Source organism: Pezoporus occidentalis, unplaced genomic scaffold, assembly GCF_034315485.1.
Source record: "Pezoporus occidentalis ecotype Australia unplaced genomic scaffold, CSIRO_AGI_Poc_V1 ctg114, whole genome shotgun sequence".
In the NCBI taxonomy this organism is placed as follows: domain Eukaryota; kingdom Metazoa; phylum Chordata; class Aves; order Psittaciformes; family Psittacidae; genus Pezoporus; species Pezoporus occidentalis.
The window spans coordinates 463,444-480,554 of record NW_026912929.1 but is presented as its reverse complement, the minus strand read 5'-3'; the positions used below and the strand labels follow the sequence as shown (position 1 = coordinate 480,554).

General features: G+C 49.7%; 1 protein-coding gene across 6 annotated transcripts; it reads left to right on the top strand.

Moving 5' to 3' along the window:
• Positions 1-62: 62 nt before the first annotated feature.
• Positions 63-17,025, top strand: LOC134172805 (cullin-associated NEDD8-dissociated protein 1-like). Of its 6 annotated transcripts, XM_062636280.1 has the most exons (16): positions 84-247; positions 2,467-2,610; positions 3,260-3,314; positions 4,343-4,497; positions 6,140-6,263; positions 6,872-7,128; positions 7,719-7,824; positions 8,491-8,633; positions 9,263-9,555; positions 10,587-10,728; positions 11,911-13,416; positions 13,761-13,856; positions 14,382-14,551; positions 14,660-14,824; positions 15,375-15,482; positions 15,682-17,025. In XM_062636280.1, the coding sequence occupies exons 2-16, from the start codon at positions 2,580-2,582 to the stop codon at positions 15,907-15,909; spliced, it is 3,579 nt and encodes a 1,192-aa protein (XP_062492264.1). In that variant the 5' UTR covers positions 84-247; positions 2,467-2,579; the 3' UTR covers positions 15,910-17,025. The 6 variants fall into 6 exon arrangements, 5 of the variants coding, with proteins under 5 accessions (XP_062492255.1, XP_062492245.1, XP_062492264.1 ...); XM_062636271.1 differs by lacking the exon at positions 3,260-3,314 and having other exon boundaries at positions 65-247; positions 11,914-13,416; XM_062636261.1 differs by lacking the exon at positions 3,260-3,314 and having other exon boundaries at positions 65-247.
• Positions 17,026-17,111: the final 86 nt, after the last annotated feature.

The following is a 17,111-nucleotide window of genomic DNA, read 5'->3' as shown; positions in this document are numbered from 1 at the left end:
TCCCGTCCCGTTCCGCCTGCCGGGGGCAGGCACTGGCCGGGCCCACGGACAGAGCCCTCCGAACCCCGCCCCGCTCCCGGCCGGCGGGGCCACTCCAGCCTCAGGGGGGCGCCCCGCCGATGCGGCCCTGAGGGAAGCGGGGACCCCGGCCCGGCGCCATCTTCCCGCCGGCCGCCGCGATGGCCAGCGCGTCGTACCACATCTCCAGCCTGCTGGAGAAGATGACCTCCACCGACAAGGACTTCAGGTACGGGCTCCGCCGACAGGCACTAAGGCCAGGCCAGGCCGGGAAGGACCGGCGGCAGCCTCCCGGGGCCGGCGCCGGGGGGGGGGGGTGTCCCACGGGAGGGTCCCTTCGCAGTGCGGGGTCCCTGGGTGCGAGGAGCGGGCGATGCCGGGTGTGATCCGGGGCGTGCAGGAGGTGTTGGTCCGGTTCGTTTGCACCGTTCCAAGCCGGCTGAGCGGGCAGCGCAGGGAAAGAAACGTCCCCCTCCCTTGCCTGGATCCCTGCGTAATGGAAGTGAGGGCACACAGTGAGAGGGGGAGTAAGAGTGTTGTTGACAGGCAGGCTTCAGCCCCGTGTTTGCTCGGCAGGTGAAGAACGTGACAGCAGAAACGCCGAAATGCTTCTTAGCTTGTTTTTCTGTTAGGTCAGAGCATGAGGGCTGAGACCCGGAGCCACCGGCTCCCTGGGGCTGGGTGCTGCAGGTTTTGGCTGTGCTCGGATCGCCTTCAGAGCTGTTCCTAAGCAGGGGTGAACGCTCCTGTAACAGGACTGAGATTCTTTTAGTCTGCATCAGCAGAAAAAAATGACCTTTTCTTACGGTTTGATCCCTAAAGCATTCCCTAAATAATTGTTGAAATGAGCAAGTGTGATGGATTTCACCCGTGAGCACATCGCTCTCTCTACATCAACCTGGAAGTTACCATTTGTGCCAGACTTGGTATTTTGAGGTCTCTTAGAAGGGAGGGAGTAGCAGCATCCCCAGATAGGTTGATTTTTGCAGAGGCTGCTGGTGTTTTTCTGATGTTAGAACAGGCACTTTTTAAACAGGTCAGTGATGGTGTAGTTGCAGTGTTTGTTCAAAGGGTTTATGGTTAACACTCCAAACAAGATGTGCCCAACACAGGGCGTATCATAGGGGTGTTCCAGGGCCATTTCCTCCAGACGTGGGCCCGTTGCCTGCCTTCAGCTGCAGGGGCAGTTGCAGGTTTGGGTTTCATGTGCTCTGCTGTCCTGGGTGTATCCATGTGGCAGTGTCCGAGGTCCTGCGGGCAGGATGGCAGCAGGTAGTGGGTCGAGAGCTGGGTGTGTTGCCCTGGGAGACTCAGCTCAGCCTGTGGCCATAATTGGTCATGGTTGTTGTAGGCAGATGTTGAGCTGCACGTGCAGCTTTAGTGGCTGATGCAGAATCAGATCATGCATTTTTCCCATCCTGGATTTCAGGCTGTTGTCACCACAGCAATCCCTCCCTCCCGATGTACCTGATACCTGCTGCTCCGGAACGGGCTGCAGATGGAGGACACGAATGTTGCCCTGGTACATGAGGGCTCTAGCATGCTGAGAGAATTACATCAGAGCCTGATTTAGAATGGAGGGTTTGTTTGGCAAGCGAGAGGGAAGAGCTTCTCTGTGGTTCCTTTTAGACATCCATCCCGGTGCTGGGGCTAACATTGGAAAGCAGCTGATATACAATAACCACACAGAGGTTTCTCAGAACCTCAGGCTTCTCTGGTAGTATCTTTTACATTTCTTGCTCCCAGGAACACAGATACTTCCCAGAACTTCCCAGTACCCATTTTGACGTTGTCCCTGTTAGAACATTACACTGACTAACAGTCAGCTGGGCGTTTGTTTTTCCTTCTGAACTGCAATGATGAATACCTACTTGGTTTTGCTCATAATAATCTAAATACAGCCTAGGGAACTTCTAAGGTATAGTTTGCATGGAGTCATTACTTTATCCTTCGTTTCTGAACTTGATAGGCCTTCTCCATGCGTGGGGTCATACTATCAGACTAGGTATGCCAGAAAGAGCAGAGCCAGGCACATTCATAGACTCCAGACTGGTTTTCCTAGGCTGGGCAGTTGGTGAGAAAACCCACCCTGAGTTTTTGCTAGCAGAGTTAACCAGCTTGATTTAGTGACTGAGAAAAACAAAACAGCTGGGTGCCGTTTGTAGAGTTTTAGGTTACCCCATCCCTGCCATGTATATTAGGGAAAGAAGAGAACCTACATTTTTCATTTTCACATATTGCTTAGCTGAGCCTTTTCACCAGCTGCCTCTGTCAGAGTTTTACACTTGTAAGACAGTAAATTCTTTGTACCTTATTCTTCAGACTGGATTGTGTAAAGGAGTGTAAGTTACTTTCTGAAAGTGTGTTTTCATTTGTCCAGAGTGATGGGAAGGAAATGCTCATGTGTCTGTGGATCAGGCAATCCAGTTCTGCTGTGTGTTCTCTCAGGTTTATGGCCACCAACGACCTGATGATGGAACTGCAGAAAGATTCAATAAAACTGGATGAAGACAGCGAGAAAAAAGTGGTGAAGATGCTTTTGAAGTTGCTGGAGGACAAAAATGGGGAAGTACAGAACCTCGCTGTCAAGTGGTAAGAGCCTTGGCAGCAGTTCTTATTCTCCCTGGCAGTAACAGAGCTGTCTCAGGCTGCAGAGAGTGTGTGAGAGCGGAGCCCAGCCCTGCAGCACTGGCACCTTGCTGAGAGCTCCCTTTGCAGGGTGTCCCTCATGCTGGGCATGGCAGTCTCTTTCTCTGCTGGTACAACCAGTGAGCATACAGGTCTCCCTGTTGAGGCAGTAGGGGGTTTTGGAAGCAGCTCAGTGTTTATGGTATGAATCTTGCCATATTACAAGTATCATGACTAAGATTTTATTTCTCTGGAGGGAAGCCCAGTTTAAAATTTGGGGCTGTGAATTTTCTCTCCTTTGAAATCCAGTGCTGAATTTCCCAGTGGTCCTGTCTTTGATCGAGATGGTACTGAACACGTACAGCCTTTCAAAAATGGCATTTGAATTTGAGGTCCAAATCCTACTCTTCAAGGGCATTTTCATTAACATTTATATTGCACATGGGTTCTTCCCCTGCACTGAGTCCAAGTGCAGCCTGTGCTGCTGCTTTGCTATTGGCAGTTTCAGTATTTTTTAACCCCGTCTGGAAAAGGCAGAAGGTTCCTTTACTACTGAATCACCTGATAAAGTGATCCCACTGCTGACATGTTCTTTCCTGTCTCTTTCCCCCAGTGTTCATTCTAGAAATGCAATTGAATGGGTCAGTTCACCACAGGGCTCCAGAAAGGTGGGCCACTTAAAGACAACCTTGGGTTCCTGTATTGCTTCCTACTGTGGATCTTATTCACATTCCCTTCATTTATCCATATACTGCTTCTATCCCTCTACTCTCTCTGTGACCTGTGGCCCTTTCTTTTTGATTCCTACTGTCCTGACTTTTCCTGGCCCTTTTCCTATCTCTGCCTCGTTTGGGTTTGTTTATTCTGTTCATTAAAGCAAATGGTTGGGCACCGAACAGAGTACGAATGTCATGGGCTGTTTATCTGGGGTTGCATTAGCAGTTAATGTCCAGTCAGTTATTCCCAGCCAGGTGCAAGGATCTCTAAGCAGGAGAAATGCGATGGTCTGAAGGACACTGGCAGGTGGATTAGGGCCAAGTGTGGATCTGTGCAGCCCACATCAGGATTCAGGAGTAAGTTAGGAAACTACTGGGAGGTCTTGCAGTTGATTTTATCATCTAAAACTATGATCTTATTTCTTCAGAGGAAAGCTGAAATCACACTTCGTCCCCCAAAATACCACAAATTTGAAATCCGTATGAAAACTTGTCCTGTTTCTGTTTCTGTGGGTTTGTTTGCAGTTTAGGTGAGTTCCTGAGGTTCTCTGTGCCACAGTGTCTGCCAGTAAAGCAGGGAGAGCTATCCATTCTTTTCTGCATAATGAGCTGTAAGATTGAACACTACTTGCACAAGGTCTCAGGATTTAGTATTTCTTCTCTAATTCTTGTATTTCAGAGTAGCTACTCAGACTCTAAATGGTTATTATTGTCCTGATTGTAAAGTTTAGAAGTAGTCTTACACAGAACAGGCTGCGTGTGAGTTTGCTTGATGAACTCTGGGTTCAGCATGCTGTCAGGGGTAATAGTGCTGTGCCAGCAGGGAGACAGCTACCTGTGCATAGGTGTTCCATACCCTTTGCATTACTGGACTTGGGGCTGAGCTGCCTTTCAGGAGGAGTGAGCCTGAGCATCCCTTATGATGGTGAAAGCATCCCTCTTTCTCTTTGTTCTGACCAGCTTCTCCTCTCCTCCTGCAGTCTGGGCCCGCTGGTTGGCAAGGTGAAAGAGTATCAGGTGGAAACCATCGTGGATACACTGTGCACAAACATGTTGTCAGACAAGGAGCAGCTGCGGGATATCTCCAGCATTGGACTGAAAACAGTCATCTCTGAGCTGCCACCAACTTCCACAGGTAAAGTGTCTGTCCCTGTTTATCTCACTGAGACAACAGGGAATCACGACCTTTGGGAAACAGAGGAAAAGGGGTAGTTCAGAGCCTGAAAGTTACAGATTCCTTATGCACCTGCTAGAGGAAAACCAGTGAAATAAGGAGAGAGGGTAGGAGCCGAGGCACCAATGTGACTAATGATGGGATGAAATGAAAACTTGAGCTGGTCACCTGCGGGATACTGGAGTTTGAAACGGCATCTGAGTTCTTGGAGAAATCCATTTTTTTTTACAGCAGTCCTACAGCATCCTGTGTATGTCGCGATAGTGCTGTTCTGGCAGGTCCTCATGTCAGCAATGCACTACTGTGTGTGATCTCAGCAGTGGCAGCACTGCACCACCTCCTGTCTGCAGCCCAGCTGAACCAGGTCTCCTGACTGCTCCTGGAGACTTCCATTTCCTCTGTAGCCAGCTCATGTATCTGTTGTTCCTTCATGGTGGCTGGCTGTGGCAGTGCTGCTGGGCTGCTGGATTTTAGGTGGGGAGGAGAAGTAGGATTAGCATGCAGGGGCTTGCTGAAGTCCTCTGCATTTCTGCAAAATGTTCAGCTCTTGTGAGCCATCCTTTCAGAATTCCTTATTTAACATAGATCACATGAACTGCGGCTGGTTTAGGGTAGCAACAGATAAGTCAGCTCCTGAAGGGCTAGGATTGATGCTGTGTGGGTGGGAGGCAGCAAAAGCAGTGTGGGTTTGCTGCAGAATGGAGAGGTTGAACATCTCTGTACGTGCTTTCCTCACCCTGAGCCCCAGTCTATATGGTTGCTGTTGCGGTGGTGCTGCTGGAGCAAAGGGAAGGTTTGAAACAATGGTCACAAAGCAGCATATGCCTGAGGCAGGCTCCTCTTGCAGTGCTGTTCAGCAGGTCATGGTGTTCCTGGGACATTCCACTTCTGCTTTGGCTCTGTTGCATCACGGAGGCTGTTCAGAATGGTGTGGGAAGCAATTGTCCCTTCCTTTTAAACCTTTATGGAATTTGAAGCTGCTTATAATTTGCACTGAACAAACTGGGAAAACCCCACAACAAAACCCACTGTTGGGACAGGCACAGCCCAGCGTGAAGACTAAACTGGTATCTAGATGTCAGTCTGGACTGCAGGAGATGGAGGTTTTAGACTGCAGTTGTAATCTGAACACATTCTTGAACCTGGGTTAAATACTATTTTGAGACAGATTTATCCAGGTCTACCCTTAACTTTCAGCATGGAGCTGAGAAATGGTTTCTGTCAAGACTGCTCTTCCTATGGAGAAAACCTTGGTTTGTTGAAACTGAACATTTTCAAGTTAAAAATGGGAAAAACATGCCAGAACCTTCTCACCCAGCCCTGCTCCCTGTGTTGATGGGCCTGGGAGCTGACTGGGAGACAGCCAAAGTGCTTTAGGGTGAAAGACACTGTCTGAGAAGCTTCGTCCAGATAGTTACTGCATGGTACCACAGGGGGAGTATGTGCAGCATGTATCCACCATCTCAAACAAAACCTGACTGCTGTGCTGGTTAGGTCTCCCAGGGGTGATTTCTCTTCCTAATGTAGAAGGAAGCGAGTGATTCTTAGCAGTAAAAAGACTTGTTTTGAATTGACAGTGGAGAAAAAAATCTCCCTCTTGCAGGCTCCACCATGACAGCAAACGTGTGCAAAAAGATCACAGCCCAGCTGACAGGAGCCATTGGCAAGCAGGAGGATGTGTCCGTGCAGCTGGAGGCCCTTGACATCCTGTCAGATATGCTGAGCAGGTACTAAAGGATTACCTTCTGCAGGGGGCTGTGTTTGCTTTTGATTTCTCTATTTCCGTAATCCTGCTACGAGGACTTAAAGATTTGGATTGGGTGCCACTGGGGAATATCTCAGCAGAGCAGATTCCTTAGCAGGAATGAGGGATGACATGCTGAGCCCTGCTGTGCTTGGGAATGGCAGTAACATTGGTGATGGATCCCACAGAGGCTCAGTTCAAACACATATAGGGAGGGAGAGGTTAAAGCAGGGAAGTTTATTTTAGCCCTCTGATCTGTTTGCACATGCAGTTTTTCTCCTGGCTGCCTCTTTCTCTGGTTACATGAGTCAGAGTGACAGTGTCATCTGTCAACTGCATGCAGGAAATGATTGACAAACCCCCAGGTCATCCAGAAGGACATGGGCAAAATCAAGCTCCTCCATGATGGAGACAAATGACCTTTCCCTGTGTGTAAAACAAGAGCATCAGACCAGGATGCCAAACCTCCCTCCCCACAACAGGCACAGGTTCTTCAGAGCTGAAGCAGTTTTATGGTTTTTTTTTGCTGGCAAAAGGGCTTTTTCTCTGAGGCTTTGACTTTTAACTTCTGCCTCATTTTGTTGATTGCAGACTAGGGGGAACACTCTACTCTTTCCATTCCTCCATCCTGAACTGCCTCCTGCCCCAGCTGACAAGCCCCAGGCTGGCAGTACGGAAAAGGGCCATCATTGCCTTGGGACATCTTGTCTTGACCTGCAGCGGAAGCATCTTCTCAGAGCTCACCGAGCATTTGCTTGCTGAGCTGAAGAGGAATGAGTCTACTTCTACTACGAGGACATACATTCAGTGTGTTGCTGGCATTAGCAGGCAGGCTGGACATCGCATAGGTAGGATGAGTAGCTTGAAAGGATGCTGGGAATCACACATCTGTTGTAGAGCTGCTCCTTTTAGTGGTAAAATAAGTATGCTTACACTGTTGCTAACGTATTACTGGCTTGTGCTTTGTGATTCCTTCTGTGGTTCTGACCTGGCTCTCTGATCTCTGCTTGGAAGGAAGGAGGCACCAGAGTAATCCGCTGGCTGCTCTTCTGTAGTGATTTCATCTCAAGGTCTTGCAGTGCTTCTCTTCCTGAATTAGGTCAGTGGATTCACCACATTTTAAATGAGAGGAGAAACGGAGGGCAACATATTGTATTACGTGTCTAAAGACCTGCCAGAGCTGAGATTAGGTCCTAGATCTCTAATGGCTGCTCTTCCATGACTGAAATACCAGCAGGGGGCTGAAGGCAGGTACCAGGGTTCTTCTGCTGAAAAGCCCTGCAGGACTGGCCGTTGGTGGGCTGCTGGCTCCTTGCCCCAGTGGTGCTGAGGAACGCTCTGCCTAGCACACGAGGGAAGTGGCAGATGTGTGAGCTGTCAGCACTCGTGGGTGAAGGCTGGAATGGTTTTTCACTACTGCTTACTCTCTCTTTCCCAGGAGAACATCTGGAGAAGATAATTCCTCTGATTGTTCAGTACTGTAATGTGGAAGATGACGAGCTAAGAGAGTATTGTTTTCAGGCCTTTGAGTCTTTTGTGAGAAGGTGTGTGCCCTCGAGGAACAGCCATGCACCATGCTGTGCAACAGTGTCCTCCTAGTGAGACTATCCGTATATTCAGCATCCAGGGTGGAGTACCTTTCTGTGTGTGTTCCTGTTGGCAAAAGCAGTTCACAAACGAAATATCTTCTTCACGTGCAGAGTTGGGCTTGAGTTATGAGCTGGTTTGCCTCAGCGTGTGAGGGGGTGTTTCTGAATTGGTTCTGCAGGAATGGGAGTTTTCCTTGTCCCTGGAGGATTCCTCAGCAAGAGGGATCTGCGGGTCTCCTAATTCCTGGGGGACAGGAAGGGGGCTCAGCTCTCCTGTTGAGCTGCAGTTCTCCCATTCTTTGGTCAAACATTTCCTGCTTGACTTGTTAGGGGAGCCCTGCAGAGTGCTGAGGTTTTTGCCCATGGATGGAGGATTCACCCATGTGGTGAAGGCAGTTTATAATTTTTCCTTACAGAAATCATTTCATTCTCCCCAGGGAATGTGCTCTTGCTTTGTGCACAGCAGGAAAGAGCAGCTCCACTTTAATTCATGTTAGCAAAATGTTCATATAGTTTGTGAAGGATTTTGGGATCCTTTTGAAGTTAAATACGTTATTTGGATATTTAAAATAGCTCAATCTTTAATTTATTAACTCTTAGGATTTTCATTTGTCATGACAGGTGCCCAAAGGAAATGGACCCTCACATCCCTAATGTGATGGGGTTATGTTTGAAGTACATCACCTTTGACCCAAACTACAACTATGATAATGAGGAGGAGGAAGAGATGATGGAAACTGAAAATGGGGAGGATGAAGAGCAAGGTGCCTGCTTGTGAGGATGACTGTGCTCTGCAGAACACTGGGTTAACATTTCTCCCTAAAGGGGTACCTTTAATACCTGGTAGTTATAGATGACATTTCATAATGTCTCTGTTTATAGCTGCTAAGAACAAAAGTTAGAACAAGTTCCTTGGAAAAAAGCGTTTTTGTTTGCTTTCATACTAACGGGGTAAAATCCTGGCCTGCTTCCTGGAGAACATGTTGAATGTTCTGCCAGTAACACAGTAAATTGTTACACTGTGTTGTGCCATTCAGGAATTGCTAAGACAAATATTTACATGTTTCTGGCATTAAAATCTGGGAACCTCATTCTCCCTTCACAACAAAAGCCTCAGCTGAAGCAGCCCTCACTGGCTGCAGCATTCAGGTTCATTCTGTGTCAGCTCTTACTTGGAACAGAAGAATCTGCTGCAGGGCAGCCCTGGCTCATATTGGCTGGTAGTGACGCCTGTAGGGACGAGCCATTCTGGACCATTCCATGTTCCCAAATACGTGTGACTTACTGGCATTGGATGTCTGGTCACTGGCAAGGGCAGCTCTGAGGGTCAGGTGATCCTCTAGCTCGTAACGGGTCTCCCATAACAGTGCTCCTTGTTTTCCCTTCTCTCCAGAAAGCGATGACGAGTACAGTGATGACGATGACATCAGCTGGAAGGTCCGCAGGTCTGCAGCCAAGTGCCTGGAGGCCATCGTCAGCAGCAGGCACGACCTCCTGCAGGACTTCTACAAAACCCTTTCCCCGGTCTTGATAAGCAGATTCAAAGAGAGGGAGGAGAATGTCAAAGCTGACATCTTCAGTGCTTACATCTCCTTGCTGAGGCAAACGCTGCCCATCCAGAGCTGGCTGCATGCGGCCGATGCCTCCGGCAAAGATGATGTTCCTCTGAGGATGCTTCGGAACCAGGTGAGTGAGAAGCTGTTGGCTTTCAATCAGAATGAAGAGAAGTAGATGCTGTGCCACCGATGAATAAACCCAGTAGTTAAGCATGAAAAGGTAGCTAGGAAACTCATTGAATAAACTGTAGAAATAGACTGGAGGAAGCCATGGGAAGCTCAGTGAGGTTTGGGTCTGGTCAGCAGGTGCGGGAGGGCATGCAGCCCCGTTCATCACAGGAGAACAGCCAGTGCCTTCCAGGGGAGCTGACTGTGGCCATACACAGTCTGCACATCACTGCTGAGCAGACAATAGTGGAAGCACTTTCTCTGACACACTGCTCTAGTTCAGAACAATGCTGGAGTAATTGCAGTTGGCATAATTCAGCCACACATGCTGATCAGGACTGCCTAGCCCAGGGTCCTTGCTAAGACTGTGCTGTACACATGCCATTTCAGAAGACAAAAGGAACATTGGAAATAACTGTGTAGTTATAGAGTAGCATGACCACAAGAGCAGCTTTTTCTGGCTGATGCTGCCTGTCACTGACTGGTGAGTCCCTGAAGCAGGAGGATTAAAATCCCTTCCAAAATGAAATTACATCATTCATTATAAACTATTAATTTAAACAACTTGCACCTCAGCCCTGTGATTTTGATTTCACTGAATCACTGGCAGGTTTCAATACAGGGATGGGGCTAGATCCTTAAACAGCAGAGAGGGAAGGAATCGCAAAATTCTGAGCTCCTTTAGCAGTGTGGCCTGGTCTGATAATTTTGTTGTGGTTCCTTAAGCGTCTGTGTTAGGGGATAACCTTGGCTTCAGGAAGGGCTGCTTAGTCTGTCGGTAGAACATGGAAAAGAAGAATAGTGTCCCCTCCTGTGTCCTGCCTGGTAATCCAGCCCAGCCAATGCTCAGATGGTGGGGCGTGCTGTTCCATGCTGTGTTCCTGCTTGTCCTCATGCTGTTAGTGCCTCTGGCACAGCTGAACAAGCTGCTCCGTGTCCTGGAAGTGGGGTGACTGATGTGTGTGTTCCTGGATTTCTTTTTTCAAACTGCAGGTCCCCAACATCGTCAAGGCCTTGCACAAGCAGCTCAAAGAAAAGAGCATCAAATCTCGACAGGGTTGTTTCAGCCTCCTGACAGAATTGGCCAATGTGCTTCCTGGTTGCCTGGCAGATCACGTCCCTGCACTCATCCCTGGTAAGCTTGGTGGTCTGGGGGTGAAGGAGCAGGGTTGGCCAATGCTACCACATGCTCCTTGCCTGTGTGTTCCAGTTTGATTCCTGTATACGCTGTTCAGCATCAGGGCATACACATCAAGTTCTGCTTTGTTGATGTGCCAAACAGCTCCCAGATCAATCCTGGCCTCTGCCTACCACTGAATGCCAGGACAGGAACATCAAGTCCATTTCCACAGTCTCCTGAAGAGATGCTTTTAGGAGCGCTAAAACTAGCTGGAGTTATGCTGTTACTGCTGGGGTCAGTAATGAGTGATGTTCTCTTTTACAAAATGCAGTAGCATTTAAAAAACCAATTTGTATTGGTTGCTTATTTAATTTGCAGCACCACATTTTTCCCTGAGCTCTTCTGCCTGTAGACTCATGCAGCATCCCACTGCTGAGAGGCTCCAATACTTAGGTCCTGCCTCTGCTTTTGGAGTGACTGTACAGTACATATAAAAACATTCTCTTGTGCTTATCCCCAGGCCAGATCCATGCACCTCCCTCTTTGGAAAAACCCACTCAAACCAAGTGTCAGGCACGACCTTGGGGGGGGGGGGGCAAGCAGCTTTGTTGTAAGTGCTTCCCATTAAGTCTTCTGGGAAATATGTGCCACAGAAATTGGACTTGGAAGTACCTCCCTTCTGCAGAGGCAGTCCGTCTGTAAGGGGCCACAATTTGTTCTGAACAGTGCTGACAGATGTAAAACTAGATGAACACAGAGCCCCAGCTTCTAGAAGACTTCTGACAGCAGAATAGGGGGAAAATGAAAAGCTCAGGAAGGGGCATTCCCGCTGCCTGGAGTGCCTGTTGTTGAGACTAGGCTTTGCCAGCCTTAGTTTCGTTCCATTCTCTCATACTTCCTTGCACTTGACGAACAGTCCCTTCTCCCCTCGGACCAGGGTGACTTTGCAAATTACCTTTCTAAGAAGTGTTTGTAGCCCCCCAGGACTGCTGCAGAGACCAGTTATGTCTGAACTGCCACGTCCTGGAAAGCAGGAAGTCAGCAAGGAGAGCAGCCCTCTCTCTGGGCATACATTTCTTGGGTGGTGAGAGGAAAGAAAGAAAGAAAACCAATTCCAGTTGTGTCCTTCTTTGGGATGTGGGGGTGTGATAAAACCGCTTGCTGAAATAAGACGCAGTCCTTCTCATCTCTTCTGAGCAGGAATTGTTTTCTCCTTGGCCGATAAATCCAGCTCCTCCAACATGAGGATCGACACACTGTCCTTCCTTCACGTTCTTCTTTGCAACCATCAGCCAGAGGTATTCCATCCTCATATCAAAAGCCTGCTACCTCCTGTTGTGACCTGTATTGGAGACCCCTTTTATAAGATCACTTCCGAAGCCCTGCTGGTTACTCAGCAACTTGTGAAAGTTATCAGGCCGTTGGACAAATCCTGCACTTTCGATGCCAAGCCTTACGTGAAGGACCTTTTTCCTGGTACTCTGAAGCGGCTGAAGGCAGCTGACATCGACCAGGAGGTGAAGGAGCGTGCCATCTCCTGCATGGGACAGATTATTTACAATCTGGGAGACCATTTAAGCACTGATCTCCAGCCAACCTTGAAGGTATTTCTAGAGAGGCTCAAAAATGAAATCACCAGATTGACAACAGTCAAGGCATTAACCTTAATTGCTAGTTCTCCCCTTAAGATAGATTTGAGACCCATCCTAGGAGAAGGTTTCCCCATTCTAGCTTCCTTCTTGAGAAAGAATCAACGTGCCTTGAAACTGAGCACCCTGACTGCCCTAGACATCCTGGTGAAGAACTACAGTGACAGCCTCAAGCCTGCCATGATAGAGTCTGTCCTGACAGAGCTCCCTGCTTTAATCACTGAGAATGACATGCATGTTTCCCAGGTGGCTGTCATGTTCCTTACTACTTTGGCTCAGGTTTATCCCTCCTGCATCTCCAAGATCAGCGGCTCAGTTCTTGCTGAAATCCTGCAGCTCATCCATTCACCTTTGCTTCAGGGAGGGGCTCTGAACGCCATCATAGACTTCTTTCATGCTCTGGTGCTGACGAAGGCGGCCCCCATGGGGTACGCGGAGCTGCTGAAGCAGCTAACTGCGCCTGTTTACTGCTCCGGGGCAGCCGCGGCTCCGACATTACACAAACAGGCCTATTACTCTGTTGCGAAGTGTGTGGCAGCCCTGTCCTCAGCCTGCCCCAAGGAAGCCCCTGCGACAGTGAACCGGTTTATCCAGGATGTAAAGACCCCCAAGTCCAGCTCTTCTGTGAAGGTGCTGGCTTTCCTCTCACTGGCAGAGATGGGGCGCACCACCAACCTCAGTGCTCAGCGGGAGCTCAAAACCGTCATCCTGGAAGCATTCACGTCCAGCAGCGAAGAGGTGAAATCCGCCGCTTCCTACGCGCTGGGGAACGTCAGCGTTGGGAATCTTAAGGAGTATCTTCCCTTCATGCTGAAAGAGATCGGAAGCCAGCCCAAGAGGCAGTACCTCCTGCTGCACTCTCTGAAAGAAGTGATCAGTGCCTCCCCGGCCGACAGCCTCAAACCCTACGTGGAGGATATCTGGGCTCTGCTTTTCAAGCACTGTGAGTGCACAGAGGAAGGGACGCGCAATGTGGTGGCTGAGTGCTTGGGGAAGCTGACTCTGGTGAATCCCTCTGAGCTGCTGCCCCGGCTGAAAAACCAGCTGCCATCAGGTAAGGGCAGGGAGGTGGGAGAGCGGGGAATCCTCCTTGTAAACTGCTGGTGGGTACAGCAGGGAGCAAAGCCTGTCTGCAGAAGAGAGAAGGCAACAAGTGGGGTCTCTTCAGGGGGGTTGGAGAAGCACTGGTTTGCACGGGGGGCAGGAGGGTGTTAGCAGAGGGGCTGCACATGGAGAGTGTGTAGAAGGGTTTAAACAAGGAGGTTGTTAAGACAAATCCTGTTCTCCTGTCTCTCCAATGCGTGTGTGTTGTGACTGAGAGCAGTGTGCTCTACAGAGTCACAGCAGTGATTTCACCTCTTGATCCTTCACTGTTTTTTCTCTCCATCCTCACCGCAGGCTCTCCCCATGCCCGGAGCACAGTGGTGACTGCAGTCAAATTCACAATTGCAGACCAACCTCAGCCCATCGATGCTCTCCTGAAAGGCTGCATAGGTAGGGCAGTGACCTGGGAATGTGAGAGGTTAGGTGTCACTGCAGCCCCTGGGATTTTTCACACCTATGTGAACCTCATCTAATCCAGTTATTTATCTGTGTTTATCTGCTTGTGGGATTAAAAAGCAACACTGTCACATGGGTCCTCGTTGAATGCTCTCATGCCTTGCTCTCAGGCATATTCCATTGGTGACAGAAGTTTTTAGGGAGTGTAAGTTCCTTAAGAAAAAAACCCATACCCCAACTTCCTTGAATGCTAAAGCTTCTGGTTTGATTTCAGGATGAGGCACCTGGAATCATGTGTCATGTTTTTGTGGCCAAATGTAGGGAAGTGGTGTCTTTTCCATTCGCCATATCCCAAATGAAGGGAGGGGAAGCACCTCAAATGTCTCTGCAAGGCTGTGCCTCTGCAGCTACTTTACCTGAGCTGTTTTGATAACCAGACTCTTTGGAACACACTGTGATTACTTTTAAACACTTCTCAGTCGCTGCAGCAGGACTGACTGGTGCGGTCTTGTCCCACAGGTGACTTCTTAAAAACCCTCCAGGACCCAGACCTGAATGTTCGACGCGTGGCTTTAGCCTTGTTTAATTCTGCTGCTCACAACAAACCATCCCTGATCCGCGATCTGCTCCCTGCAGTTCTCCCCAGCCTGTACAACGAAACGAAGGTCCGACGGGAGCTCATCCGGGAGGTACGGCCGCAGTCTTCTGGGTGCAGCACAGCAGATGCAGCACGTGAAGCCCAGTGAGGCTTTTGCCCCTCTGCTGCCTGGTGACGGATGGGTTTCTGTCTTGTTAAGGTAGAAATGGGGCCATTCAAGCACACAGTGGATGATGGCCTTGACGTGAGGAAAGCTGCTTTTGAATGCATGTACACGCTGCTGGAAAGCTGCCTCGACCGACTGGATATCTACGAGTACCTGAACCACGTGGAGGATGGACTGAAGGATCACTATGACATTCGGGTAGGTGCTGTGCCCAAGCTGTGTAATTCCTTCTCTAGGGTCTGGGCTTGAACTGAGCTGGTGTGTCACCACAGCATAGAGAGCTCCTGGCATGCCAGTTCCTGTTCTGTGCAATTGCCACAGCCTTCATCTGGGGCTGTCCAGCTCTAGCTTTACCCTGGTGTAGCTGGGTTTATAGGAAACTTAACGAAGTCTAAAGTAAGTTTCTTCTGCCTTAAAACTTGTGATTTGTCACTTGCTTAGTGTGGCAGTGATACTCTGTTAGGAACTAGCACTGTCATTGATGATGGCCCCACAGCTGGATGCATGCTGGGGACCCCAGCCCAAGCAGGCAACTCCAGTGCGCTGGCTGCCAGTGCCTGCATGTCTGATGCACCCAAAGCTCTCAATAACCCCCCCTTGCACAAATGCACAGGGACTCAACAGCCCTGTGGGTGCCACACGTTGCTGTGGGGAGAGCAACCATGCAGCCCCAGCAGTGGATCCTCACTGCAGGCCTGGGGCTGGTGGGTGCAGCCAAGTAATGCAGTTTTCTTTCCTCCTGGTGTAGATGCTGACTTTCATCATGCTGACTCGGCTGTCCACGCTCTGCCCCAGCGCCGTGCTGCAGCGGCTTGAGAGGCTGGTTGAGCCACTCCGGGCAACCTGCTCCACAAAGGTGAGACCAAGGAGTGGGATGCACTGGGGCGGGTTTTGCATGAGCCTCTGCTGCTGGCTGCCTGTCCCTGCTGCTGAGGAGCCGTTCCCCACACTCCTCTGGAGGGACAGTGCTCGGCTTGGCTCTGTCTCTGCTGTGTGTCCTCTTCCTCCTGCCTGCACCACCTTTTCTAAATGATAACAGCGCTTTGGATTTGTAGGTTAAAGCTGGTTCTGTGAAGCAGGAGTTTGAGAAGCAGGACGAACTGAAGCGATCCGCCATGAGAGCCGTGGCTGCTCTCCTGACCATCCCTGAAGTAGAGAAAAGCCCAGTGATGGCTGAGTTTTCATCTCAGATCAGATCCAGTCCTGAAATGGCGTCGCTCTTTGAGAGCATTCAGAAGGATTCTGCCTCCCTCTCCACCTCAGAGTCAATGGACATGAGCTAAGGTCTGCCCATTTACTTCACCAGCTTCCTGCCCTTGCTGTGCACTAACCCAACAGATACCCTGATGGGATGAGGACGTTGAGGACAAGGAACACCACAGAGCTGGGCTCTGCTGCAGCAGCCACTTGTAAGTCACTGGGCACTGACAGGAGAAAAAGTCAGGTCCCAGCAGCACCAGACACCTTGCTGACTGCAGGGAGACACACGAGAGGAGGGAACTGAACCATCCTTACACAGGGGAGGGCTGAGGAGAGGAATATCCTTGTGTTTTTAATGGGTGTACAAAGTAATTGAAATTGAGCGTGGTTCTGTGGGAAATGGAAACTTCCTGAAATATTTCCTTACTGCAGGACAAAGTTTTAAATGGGATTTTTTTAACCACTGCACATGCACTTTCTACCCCAAAATGCCTGAAGAATGTATTTGTATTGTTTCACTAGACAACATGGCTGAGAACCAGCAGTCATGTCTGTAATTAGCAATGAGCATCACAGTCACAGGCCCTGCTTCAATGGGAGACCTGCAGGAGCCACGCTGCAGGGGCTGCATGGGGTTACCTGCCCAGCCTCAGCTCCACCATGGCACCAGCAGCTCGTGTTCCTGCACATTTGGCTGCAAATACCTCAACCAGCACTCTCTGGAGCAACAGTATGGGTTACAGTAAAAACCCTGTGCTAGGACTGACTCTGCATTTAACACTGCCTTGTCTTTCCCGCTTGAGCAGCTCAGTGTTTGTGTTGTGACCAGCCACAAAGGTGCAGATCTGTGCTGACTCTGGGCCACGAACAGCAGCAGGAGAGCTGGTGCTCAGTACTTAAGTGTCACAGAAGAGGGGTGACAACAGCCAGAGGTGTAAGCTCATGAGCAGCCCCACTATCCCTGTCGCTTGAATTGTGTGGCTGTTGTAGTCAGGCCCCACATTGCACAGAGGAACTAAGTAGCCTTAAAAGACAGGGTGTGGAAAGGCCACCATGACACAGTGCCTGTGGCCCTGGAGCTGCAGTGACCTTTAATTTCTCTGCTTATGACAGAGTGGTTGGTGTGAAGAATATTTATAGTGTGTGTGAAAGAACACCCATTGTTTGAGTGGTATAAAAAATAAACCTGTGCTTGCGGAGCTGTGTGTCCTCCAGAACTCACCATTAGCTGCCACACCAACACACACGAGCCAGTGGTACAGCAGAGCCACCCGCTGCCCCCAGC